At 41.1% G+C, this 12,705-nt stretch overlaps 1 protein-coding gene across 1 annotated transcript in view; it reads right to left on the bottom strand.

Moving 5' to 3' along the window:
- Positions 1 to 12,705, bottom strand: part of RXFP1 (relaxin family peptide receptor 1) — a 955,071-nt gene that overhangs the window by 385,591 nt on the left and 556,775 nt on the right. Inside the window, exon 5 of the mRNA XM_086962355.1 lies at positions 12,135 to 12,206. Within this exon, the coding sequence (XP_086818481.1) occupies positions 12,135 to 12,206 (72 nt within the window). The remainder of the gene's footprint in view (positions 1 to 12,134; positions 12,207 to 12,705) is intronic.

The following is a 12,705-nucleotide window of genomic DNA, read 5'->3' as shown; positions in this document are numbered from 1 at the left end:
GGGAGTTCCAGTGGGGCAGGCAGGCGGGGCGGGGGAAGGGCAGGGTGGGGGGGTGATAAACACCGGAATATGGATGATTGCAGGTAAGTAACCAATTAAATTAATAAAACAAATTTCGTTCCGTGCCCTGCATCGCATGTTACTTACCTGCAATCATCCATATTCTGGTGTTTATCACCCCCCTCCCGCCCCGCCTGCCTGCCCCACTGGAACTCCCTCCACGGACCGCGGCTGGAGTCTAGCCCTGCTACCTTTATGAAAAGTGGTTGCATAATCAACCATACACCAGTAAAAATTGCTTTTATTACTAATTAGTCCACTCACAACTACAGTGTTGTCCACAGAAGATGCACTATAGGGATCACACATTGCTCAGTAGGGCAAATGCCTGCTTCTTTGTACAACCTAAGAGACATTTTAACTTTTATGTAACATAAAGGTTGCCCTCTAAACCAAGGAGTTCTCTCATGCTTTACATGAATAATTTACCCTAAACACTATTTTTAGGTCTTGCCAACAGGCAGCTTTTATCTGACTGTTGTCATAAGACCTCTTGTGTAAAAATACCAAAAACGTACAGTCGGCTTAGAGTCTCCCCACCTCAATTAATACCATTGGTTGAATTTCCTGTCACTATTGTTTGGCTGCTTCTTATTTGATGGCTGGACTTCCTCTTCCTCTGTTTCTCCTATCCCTGGGGTACGGCCTCTTCACCATCCTTTTGATTGGAAGACTTATATACTTTGACTGCTCACATTCAGGGAACTACTTTAATGATTAATGGCAATAGATTGATACCTCTCATTCATGGCTCTGGAGCAGATATATTTTTATTCACTTTGACAAATAGAGCGTATGAAAGCATGGTCCAAAAATAGGAATTCAATTTTAAGAAAGCTATTGGAACCCCCTTAGGACTCACTGTTCTGGAATTCTTTTAGCTTCCAATTAAATGTGCTGCTTCAACCCACTTAATTATTATAGATTTGAGGTGGGGGTGGTTATTTTGTTGCCAGAGTGTCAGATGAAGTACTGCTTCTAACAAGGTGAGTCAGCTAACAGATCAATTGAATTAACTGAGTATATAACTAAAAAATATTAAATGAAAATTATAGCTCCCCTTTGCTATTTGCTATTTATCTTGAACCTTTTCTTCGTAATTTATCAAAAGAAGAGGATATCATTCCGGTTATGGTCGGACAAAACGAATTCAAAATATTTGCGTACGCAGATGATGTCGCTATTACCACTTCTGACAATAGTCTTGCACTGCCAAAAATGTGTTTCTTAGCAGAAGAATTCCGCACTTTGTCGGGGTATAAATTAAATTTGGCAAAAACTCAGCTGATTCACTCTGAAACTGGTCGCCCTAATGCATTGGTTTTTGTCCCAGAAGCCCAATATCTTGGGATTACTATTTCCTCTAAGATCGAGGAAATCGTTTCTCTTAATATTGAACCAGTGCTCAAAGTTTCTAACACCACATTGGAAAGATTGAATAACATACATTTTGCTCTCTATGGCCGTGCAAATATTTTGAAGATGCTGATCCTTCCTAAATTTCTATATTTATTTCGAACAATTCCCCTCCTGTTTTCAGCATCTTATTTTGCCAAAATAGATAGAATGGTCTCTATGTTTCTATGGGGCTATCGACGATCTAGGCGTGCTTTAAGATGGTGCTCTCTTCCGAGATTGAAGGGTGGATGGGGGATTCCCAATTTTCGTTTATATTATTGGCTTATTTCTCTCAAAAATATGGGCATATTAATATTTCCCGATATTAGCCTAGATGAATCAATCAATCCCTCCATTTACGGAATGCTGTTAGGGGAGGAAGTCTCCCAATGTCTAATTAAAATTATAGAACCCAGCTACTATAAGAAGACTACATTTAAAATTATATCAACTGCAATATCAATATGGCTCCAGATCAACAAAAAAAAATTATCAGTTTCAACGATTTGAATTATTATTCTCCAATCTTAAATAATCCTATGCTTCCCGAAATTTTTAAAGATCAAATTATGAAGAGATGGCATACTGCAGGCATTTGTAAATTGGGAGATCTTTATTCTGACACTTTATTTGCCTCTTTTTCTAATTTACAAACTAAATATAATCTTCCTAGAAAAGATTTTTTTAAATACCTCCAGATTCGCAGTTTTTTGGATTCAAAAGGCCTTATTCAGCATATCGGTATGAGTGAAAATAAGATTCTAGAAGCTAGTAGAAGTTCTAATAAAATCGGACCTACTTATCAGATGGCTATTAATTTAATGGATGATGACTTAACTATCATCGAGAACACATGGCAAAGGAAATTGGCAATGGGTAATATTGATATTACAAGGTCTATTCAATTATCAGTCAATTTACTGTTTAATGGTTCGCTGCAAAGCCAGCACTTTATGGCAATCTATGATCTTTATTATTCTCCGATAAAGATGGCTAAATAGAAAAATAGTACTGACCACATGTGTGTATTTCTGTGATGAAATAGCTGCTGACTCTATCCACATGTTCTTTAGGTGCCCTAAACTTCTTCAATACATCTCTGATATTGAATTTTTTTTTAATAATAGTTTGAGGATCAGTGCAAAATTGTCCGCTGAAATGGTTATTATGGGTTTAGAAATGGATCCGACAGAAACCAGGCCGGCAACTGAAGAAGCTTTTTTATTTATTTCTATGTCCGCGTATCGTTTTTGCATTACTTCAAGCTGGCTAGATATCGAACCTCCAGCGTTTCACAATTGGCAAGCCAAACTTTTATCTATCTTCCAATTTCAAATGGCCATCTGCAAGCATAAGAGTACCAAAAGAAAGGAATTTGGACAAAAAATATGGGCCCCTATCATTAGCTGGATTTAATTTTGCATTGTCTCTAAATTGTTAACATTTCTTTTTTTTTGTAAATGAATTATGAATAGCTAGCAGAGTATTGTTTACATGATGATAACGCTGTGATGTATGTTTAATATATGACTGTTTGCTGAAATAAAACTATTTAAAAAAAATTTTTAAAAAGGAAAGAAAATTATTTTTATAAAGCACTTGCTTGCCTGGAGGCGTTGATGGAGCAAGGATTCACACATAATGCGACTTGCTTGTAATCAGGCCTCTAGACATAACGTTAATACATTAATCAACATGTTTGTCATATTAATATTGCCTTTCACAAAATATTAGGGGATCTAGAAGAAGCTTGCATATGTGTTTCTACTAATGTTAATCCACTTGCAAATAAAATGGCTGCTGCTACGCGGGCTTTCTTACTGCGCATGCGTCTGTCACACTCATGTGACATGACGTATCTTTCGCTTGGAGGGAAACTTTCGCTTCTGCGCACTAGAACTAAAATGGCTGCTCTGTGTAACCCCGTGCATGAAGCTTGCTTAGCTGCCTTTGCTAAGCTGTTCGTTCTGCTTAACATCAACGCAATAGTTAAAAATAAAGTAATGGGAACTGAGTAGAGATAAGTGGTATACAGTGCATTAATTTATTCTGTGTTCTCAAACAGTTACTTTTCTATTCTTACATGTAAATCATTTTGGGCCTGACGCCTATTGCTGAACTCCATATTGAAAGAAACTGCGAATGTGCAGAAGAAACACAAACTCTGAATACTGGAATTGAAACCCAGCCAAGTCATGACTTGCTAGAAGATGTTCCTGGGAAAGTCAGCTTCTGACCCCTGTGAAGGAAGCTAAACTAAAATATGGACTACATTGTAATCATTATTGATACATTCACTGCCGGGTGGAATAAAAGTGCATGAGAAAATAAATTGATGGGCGGGTACGCAAACATTAATATTCATCTCAAAAAGTTTCATTTTTGTATGGTGTGATGACCTCTCCTCATTCCTTGTCCAATCAAAATTGGGAATCCTTACACTTGCAACATTGGGGGGTGGTGCACTGATCCGAAAAATAGTATAACTAGGGTAGGCCTAGCTATCTAATTTGTCCGAATAGCTGACCTGTCACGGACCCAACGCACTCAATAGGTAATCGGGAGCAGAGGTGCTTGCGGTGCACTCTGTCAGAAGATTTGCTGACCCAATCGGGGTCCGGGAAGCTGAATTGCTGGCGAAGCACTTTGTTGGTGAAATCGATAACCCAATCGGGGTTCTGGTTGTTAGCTGCAGAGAGGGAGTAGCGCAGGCGTTGCAACTGAACTGCAGGTGCCAGTCTTAACCTTTGGTGGTTCTGTCCAGATCCAAATTGGCACTACCTGTACTGATTCTGATCTGCACCTGCAAGCCTACTGGTGACTGCAACTTTTTGGGGTTTCTGCCCTTTTGTCCAGCCCGTGGCCAGGGTGGGTCTTCACACCATTCTAGGTAAATATAAATTTGTGTGGGTTTGTCACAATATTATTTCTTTCTCTTTACCCTTCCTACAGTTAAAGCTTCGATTACATGTGTTCCCTTTTCTTACCCTCCTTTTGTTAAATGCTCAGAATCATTTTTGATTTTATATCATGTTCCTTTTTCTTACCCTCCCTATTGCTAAATGTTTGAAAACTGTTTAATACATCTTTTGCATAGTTACATTCTGATACTGATTTTCATTATTGAGAGTCTTTTGGTGTTTAATCTTTGGATTATGACCATTTAAGAAATTTAGATAAAGAGTTTAATAAATTCCTGAGTCTCTGGTTAATATATGAGTGCAAATGTTATTTTACTCTATCTATCTTCAATCTAACACCCTGATCCGATAGGTTTACAGGTACCAGCGACAAAGGTTGGTAAGTTAATGGTATAGAACCTAGTAAGTGAAAATAACTGGTAGTAGAGCGAAGGTTACCTGATTAAGTTATGAGATATTGATTCTGGGCCCAAGTGAGTATGGTAAAATGATAGTTGGGTGACCTGCGCGTTCTATCAGCGTCTTGGTGCTGATTCCGCACAAAAGGTTATAAACAGAAAAAAGAGTCCTTACTAGTTAAGGAAAAAGCCAGGTTTTTAGAGATTTCCTGAATGAAGAAGACTAGTCATTGATTTCAGATTTATGGGAAGGCTATTCCAGAGTATGTGGTGCAGTTTATAAAACTTCTGTCGACATAGGTGGATCATTTGACTTTGGGAGCAACAGTATTCTTAGCTGTGGAGGAGCGCAGCATCCTAGAAGAGGTGTACCAAGTAAATTACACTTCAAGTACTCCGGCCAGAGTCATAAAGAGCTTTGACGGCAATGCAGATGGGCCTTAAACTCAATACACTTTCTCAAGCTGCTGCATTCTGCAATATCTGGAGTCTGGTGAAGAATCTTTGTTGCATGTTCAAATGAAGAGCATTCAGTAATCTATTTTTGATAAAACAAGGGTGGTAACAACAGTCTTCTGTAATTTGAAGGGAATGTAAGGAAGCACTTTTCTAAATGAACGTAGAAGGATGCTGAGATGATAGCATTGATTTGACATTCTAAAGACAGTTGATCATCAAATTGAACCCCCAGATTTCTTACTTTCCTGAAGGGGGTGGGCAGAGTGCTAAGTGCTTGTGGTCACCAGCTAGGGGACCAGAAAGAGACATCATGACCCTAGAGAAGCACCTCCGTTTTTTCTGAGTTTAACTTGAGGCAATTATTGTTCATCCAGTTCTACTTCCAGCATGAAATTGTGAAATCTCGTTGCAGTATCATTGGGTTTAACGGACACTGAGATTACAACTTGTGTGTCAGCAGCCTATGACACTACAGAGAAGCTGAATGCTTTAATTAACCTGGACAGAGGAGTGATATATTAATTGAATAGGGTAGAGCTCAAGGATGACCCTTGCGGGGCCCTGCAAGGTAAGGCAAAAGGATTGGAAACAAATTTGTTCAAGGCAACAAACTGCTCCCGATCAGACAGAAAGGATTTCAATAGTGTAAGACCGCTTCCCTGGTTCCAATACTATGGAAACGCTCAATCAACAGGTCATGATTGACAATGTCGAAGGTCACCAAGAGGTCAAATAAGATGAAGGCAGCACTGCCTCCCATGTCAGGGGTGGATTTTAAGTCCTTTGAGGCTACAATCAGAGCTGAGTCTGTGCTGTGTTCACTCCTCAACCCAAACTGTGTGAAATTGAGGTTTGTATTGATGAAAGAGGCTAGTTCCTATTGATGAAAGAGGTTAGTGAAGTAGTGTGGCTCACTGGTTAGAGGCGGCAGACCCGAGAGCAGAGGACGGCCCGGGACCAGGGTTCGATTCCCGGCGCGGCAGGTTTCTGGACCAGGGTCAGCGGACTCGATAATTCTCTCGCCTCGGTGCCCACTCTGATCAGCGATCACACTCGGCAACTCTGGGCATTAGCTTGCCTCATCTTCACTAACCGCCCCACCAGACCGCTGGGGATGCCTGGTCTCACCCTGGAGATACCCATTAAGGGACCATCTCTCAGGGAAGCCAGGAAGGGTTTCGCAGCGGTCGAAGCGCCTTGGGACCCTCCGGGTAAGTAGTGCGCTATATAAATGCCTATACATTACATTACATTACATTACATTACATTACATTACGTTCCTGATTCATAGTCTTTTCCACAATTTTGGCCGGTATTGGAAGTCGTGAAATAGGTCGATAGGTATTGGGATCTAATATACTAAGATATGATTTTTTTTATTATCAGAAGTATCAATGCCATTTTCAATTGCTAGGGAAAAATACCTGAACTAAATATTTAATTGCAGATTTTTGCGAGAAGAGCACCTTTTGTCTCAGGTGCTAGCTGTATTGTTTTTGGGGGCAAGGATCAAACGGAGAGCCTGAGTTGATGGAATTGACTAAGCATAATGCCTGCTCAATAGTGAGCATGGAAAATGAGCAGAGATTTCCTGTGCTAATGTTGGGGAGAGAGTCGTCATGAGCCTCTGATTCTGGGTGATTATTTGCAGCGAAATTATTGTAGGCATCTTCAACTTTGTCCTGAAAAACAAATGCCTGTGTGTTGCAAAAAGCTTGATTACAGCTAGTGTTGTTCTTATTGGTTATATTAGAAAGTCTGTTGACTGTGTGACTGTGATAAAATATGTTGCTCTCATTGATGTTCACCAATATTTCAGTTCGGAGCAGCTTTGGTGCTTCTACAGCCTATAGCGACCAAGGACCAGAATTCACTTGTATCGTTATCTTAAAGGACAGCAATCATTTTCTGCCATTTATTATTGTTAAAAGTGTTCTTCTCCTCTTCTAATGCAGGCCAAGTAGAAAGCCATGACACCTTGCATTGTAATTGCAAATTTGTGTTACAAGAATTCTACTGCATAAAACAACCTACTTTTAACGCACACAGCTGGTAATGCACTACTTAGCAACTTCCATCTTGTTGTATATTGCATCCAATAGTATGCAATCAACAGCATATGTTATCACGTCAAAACTAAAAAAAATATACATTGGCAAACTCAATAGGTCTCGCCTTTAAAAGGCCAAGCTGTTGGCTTTGCCAATGCTTGTTGACATTTGCATGTAAAAGCATGTATTAACACACATGGACACTAAGGTCAGAATGGGTTTTATGTTTAAAGAAACCCATTCAAAGATAGCTGTTGATGTGCATGCATGAGCTGTGATGAAGGTGTCTGCATGCGTCATGACGTGTGAGTGGTGATGAATATGCGTGTGTGTGAATATGTCAAGATGCTTGAGTCCTATTTTTAATTACTCTTATCTACCACCCACCTCTTATCTACCACCCACCTCTTATCTACCACCCACCTCTTATCTACCACCCACAGAAAAACAGTGGTCCAGGCATTAATAATCTCCAGGCTGGATTACGTGAATATACTCTATCTGGGTCTGCCTGAGTATCTACTGACTAGACTACAGGTGACTCAGAACGCTGCAGCCAGAGCCATACTCATGCTGGGTCCCAGAACCCGCATGGCTGCACAGTTGAAGTCTCTCCACTGGCTCACTGTCCGCAAGAGGATTCATTTTAAAGCCATGGTTCTGGCTTTTAAGGCGCTCCACGATTTAGGTGCTGGGTACATCACAAAAAAAGTTCAATTTTATCATCCTCGCCATGCCCTCAGGTCAGCAGCACTGCAACTGGCTCAGTCCCCCAGATACTTTCGGGCACGTATCGGGGGTCGCTCTTTCCAGGTGCAAGCAGCCAAATTATGGAACAATCTACCTATCGACCTAAGGTTAACTAAGGATCTCCTGGGGTTCAGGAAATCTCTAAAAATGTGCCTGTTTCAGCGGTAGACCTCAGTGCATGGCTCCCTTTACGGGTTGAGCCTTCATCCTGCGTCAGCGCCGGGACACTCAGTCGAGTATCTGTGCGCTCTACAAATCAACTTTTAACATAACATAACATTACCATTCAAACATGACAGGTAAATTAAAGTGTTAAAAAAAGAAGAAAGAGTGCTTGTGAAAAGTAAGAAATAGAGTGAATAGCCTGGCAGCATTTTTCAGCTGCCGGACCGTTGTACAAAAAAAGAAAGGTAAAATGTTACACAGCCAGCAGGATGGAGCGTGTAGTAGGGAGCAAGGGTGAAAATAAAAGACAGCACATTGGTGGTTGGGGGATAAAGAGTTGAAAGGGTGCAAGACCAAGGAAACAGATGAACTCACTAGAGAGCTCAATAATAATTTAAAGACCCCCTCAAATATCCCCTAGAAAGATGCAACTAAGCTAGTCAGAAAACTGTGAGACCCGGCAGGAATAAACACAAGGTTATAGAAGAAAGCCACTAAATTAAGAGGAGATCACTGAAATTGACAACAAGGCCATTAATTCATGAGCAAGTGTTGGCTAAATCCCATCTTAAGTATATGTTATAAGTTATGTATTGGAAACAATAGTGCTACATTCTGACAACTAGAGATGTTTGTTGCAAGACCTAATTAGTACAAAATATTTTTTTAAGTATAAAATAAAAGTAAGTCAACAGTGGCATGGCACAGTTGCTTCCGTGGCATGAAGATACTTCTGTAGCCAAATTCTCCAACGGAGGAGACTCAGGTTTAACACTTGCTTCACAGATTCTAGAATTAGCCATTAATGCTCAGATCCAAACCAGGCCCTTGGTGTTGCCATCTGCTTAAAAACCACCTAGATAAATGACCATATAAATGAGATGTTGAGTTTGATACGACAATATCATTTCGATGTAGCATTTATCTCAATTTCAGAAAGCATTTGTTTCATTCCAACATCCAGTATAAATTGCAAACACAGTAGGTGCACCATTTTCTTTCCCTTAATTCTCGTGCACAGGTTGTAGCCAAACAGCGGTTGGACTTCAGCCTGTTGCCAAGAGGCCATTAGCAAAGTTAGCAGCAGGGGTGCTATCGGTTTTAGATGTCTGGGGCTGCTGTGACCACCTCCTGACAGCTCTACCCTGTGCACATTTTCTGTGTTCACGTTTGTTAAGCAAGACAGCAAAGGAGCACAGACGACTCACAAACTTCATAATAATTAAACATGAACAGCGGGGTCTTCCCTACCTCAGGAGAGCCTCAATTACACTTTATCTCCACCCTCGTTGTTCATGCTGCTCTGCATAATCCTTGGGCAAAAACATCCCAATTGCCAGTTGCCTCACTTCTAAGGATGCTGTGCAGTGCACCCCCTCTTCCCAGGTCTGGATCCCCACGAGAAGCTATTAGCCGGTGCCTACAAAATGGAGGTGCAATGTGAGCAATTTATCCCAGGGACGGCCTCTCATCGCGGCTGTGGCAGAGCAATACGAGGCTGCGGGATGCTCGAGAGAGAACTGGCCTCATTAGTGCACCTACTGCAGCTTTTCTCGTGAGCTCAGGGCCAATGGTTGTTAACCCAGCAAGACTTACTCAGCTTTTCATCTCAAGACAGATACATCGGTACCCGATGCCAGCTGGTAAGAAATCATTCCATTTAAAACGTGTCTCTTAAGTTATGAGTCGCAGTCCACATTCAGCTCTTGAACATAGTATCATTCTTTTAATTTCAACTTTATCTGATTTAAGACTAAGCCCGCAATTAATCCATTTCAGACTAAGGCTTAATGCTATGTAGTGTTAAATTACATACATCTATAAGAAAGACGCATATGAAAGTAAATAGCACAGAGGTAAGGGGCGCCCTGTTCCGTGAAAGCTCTCTGTACTCTGCCACATGACTATGCACAGCATGATAGCTGTGTACTGACGTGAATCGACACTAATCACGTGCTTTACTATCACAGGTTTGGCAGTTTCATAGCACTTAAAATCTAAGGAACCCTGGGGCATATTATCAAGCAGGGCGTTACAAATTATCGTCGTTTTAGCGGCAGAAAACTGCAGCTAAAGCGGTGATAATGGGCTTGATTATATGGTCTTGTGAATTCTTCAGGGCATATTATCAAGCCCATTATCGCAGCTTTAGCGGCAGTTTTCTGCCGCTAAAACGGCGATAATTTTAACGCCCTGCTTGATTGAACCTCGTTAAAATTATCGCCGTTTTAGTGGCAGGAAACTGCTGCTAAAACGGCTATATGGGCTTCCAAATATGCGGTACAGAATTCCAATAGAAGCCCAGGTTAGATGTCCTGAGGCTTCTATTGGAATTCTATAACTCATATTAGTCAGCCCATTATCGCTGTTTTAGCGGCAGTTTCCTGCCGCTAAAACGGCAATAATTTTAACGAGGTTCTTGCTAATTTGCCCCCTAATTATAGATGGCACCAGTGCCACTGCAGGTTTCTGTCAATATTTCAAAGTGTAATCTTTCTCTGACATTTGCAAAAGACTCTTTTATTTTTTTGAACTACCAAATAATTACTGATATCATTTTTGGATTTGCTAGGTGGTGCAACATTGCCCTGGAACATGAACTTGTGGCTTGGCTAAAAATCTGGGCGGTGAATTAAGATCCCTGTGCAAAGTGACGTTTGCATAGTCATCGCAATTTGTAGTGGTATTTTAATTATCACACCCTTGCTATTTCCCAGTTAGTTATTGGTAGGTCAAAACGGCCAAAATTCATTGGGGGTAAAGGCAAAGGAAAAAAGGCAAATCACATAGAATGTAGTGTACTGAATATAGATTTTGTATGCTATGTCACATTACCAAGTTGAAAACTCAGACTAGCAAGCATTTCATCACACCTAGTAAATTTCCCACTCCACTGTAATGGTCTTTACTGCATGTGGTAAGTACCTCGCCATCATCCGACCAGGGGCGGCTTTAGGCATGTGCAAGCTGTGCACCTGCACAGGGCCGCCAAACCCAGGGGCCGCCACACCAATATATTTCCTTAACATAATAATCCTCTGAGGATGGATACATATTTACGTAGTGGCCCCTGGCAGGGATTTGGCAGCCTCCGGCTCTGTTCCACTTCCAAATACCCTGACCAATCCCCCCCGCCCCCCCCTCCCCCCCCCCCTAGACCCCCTCTTCTGGGGCCCCCTACGCTCCCTGCCAGGGCCGCCATGAGCCTAGAGCGGTCCCTGATTCGACCCACGTGCAATCGTGCCCCACCTATCCTTAACTGTGGGTGCAAAATGACGAAAACTGCTGCAATCTGCCCCAGCTTTTACTGGGGTCCATGCAGGCACTCCAAAAGCAGGATACGTGCCCAACTGGGCGAACGGGTTTGCCTTACTCCAAGTGTTTTATTGCAGCTCCGTAGACAATAAATAGGATGTGCGATATGAGCAGAATCTCGGAGAAATAAAAATGCACATAAGCAAACTTTTTTCCTACTTCGTTTCGAGTACTCCGTCATTTTCTACAAATCAAGTCCCTCGGGAAACGAAGCTTGCCCCTGCTTCTTGTACCAGACGCTTTAAGTATGGCGCCTGCAGAGAGGCCAAGGTTGTTTAAGCCTTCCGCACTGTGCTAGCTTGAGCAGCCTTGAATTTGTCTCAGATTATTTATACATAAGAAGCCAGTTCCTTGATATTGCATTTTAATAAGGGAAGACACAGATACATCCAGCACTCGCTTCTTTGTGAACTAATCTAATTAATATGAAATTTAGGACTTTCCCAAACTTTTTCTAGATACTCAATATTACCTGCCCTAATATCTTATCAGTAGACCTGATGCCTACTAAGTAAAAACTGTTGTATTGAAATAAAAATGCTTTAAGTAGTGTGTAAGTGCCACAAAATGCTGATTGTTCAGTGTATGTCACAACATGTTGCAAACACGTTCCTTACAGATTTCGAAGGTCTTGATATTGCTTGAAGCCATCGTTGTAGAGTTTTTTTATTAGGTTGCTCCTCAGTGATCTGTAAAGATACAAAAATGGCAGGTCCTTTTAAATTCAACTGTGGATAAAAAAAAAGAAAATATGTGCAGTGTAGAAAAATGAGTGAATAGTGTAACCTAATTTCAGATCTTCATGCAACATCGTAAGCTGATGGGAAGAAATCATACATGTTTACTAGGCTGCATCCTGTAATCAAGCTGGTTGTCACACAAACAGGAAGGACAGTTGTGAGGAGACCACTTACTTTACTTGACATCAAAAATGTTAAAAATGTCAAAGCCAATAGGTTTCACCTTTTGCCTGCCTACGGAGACATTATAGCTTTGTTTACCCTTTTTGCCAATACTGGTCAGCAACAGGAAAAGAAGATTTTTGTTTTGATTGATGCTTTGCAGCGTCGGCAAAACAAAAAGGAAAATAGAAAGTGCTATGACATGTAGCAGTGCATACATTATCATGTATGTGCGCTTATCTGTCATGACGCTATGGCGATTAACCACGATGAGTATATGCATTCA

Source organism: Lissotriton vulgaris, chromosome 3_1 (assembly GCF_964263255.1).
Source record: "Lissotriton vulgaris chromosome 3_1, aLisVul1.2, whole genome shotgun sequence".
In the NCBI taxonomy this organism is placed as follows: domain Eukaryota; kingdom Metazoa; phylum Chordata; class Amphibia; order Caudata; family Salamandridae; genus Lissotriton; species Lissotriton vulgaris.
The sequence above is the reverse complement of the archived record's forward strand: the minus strand, read 5'-3'. Positions and strand labels throughout refer to the sequence as shown.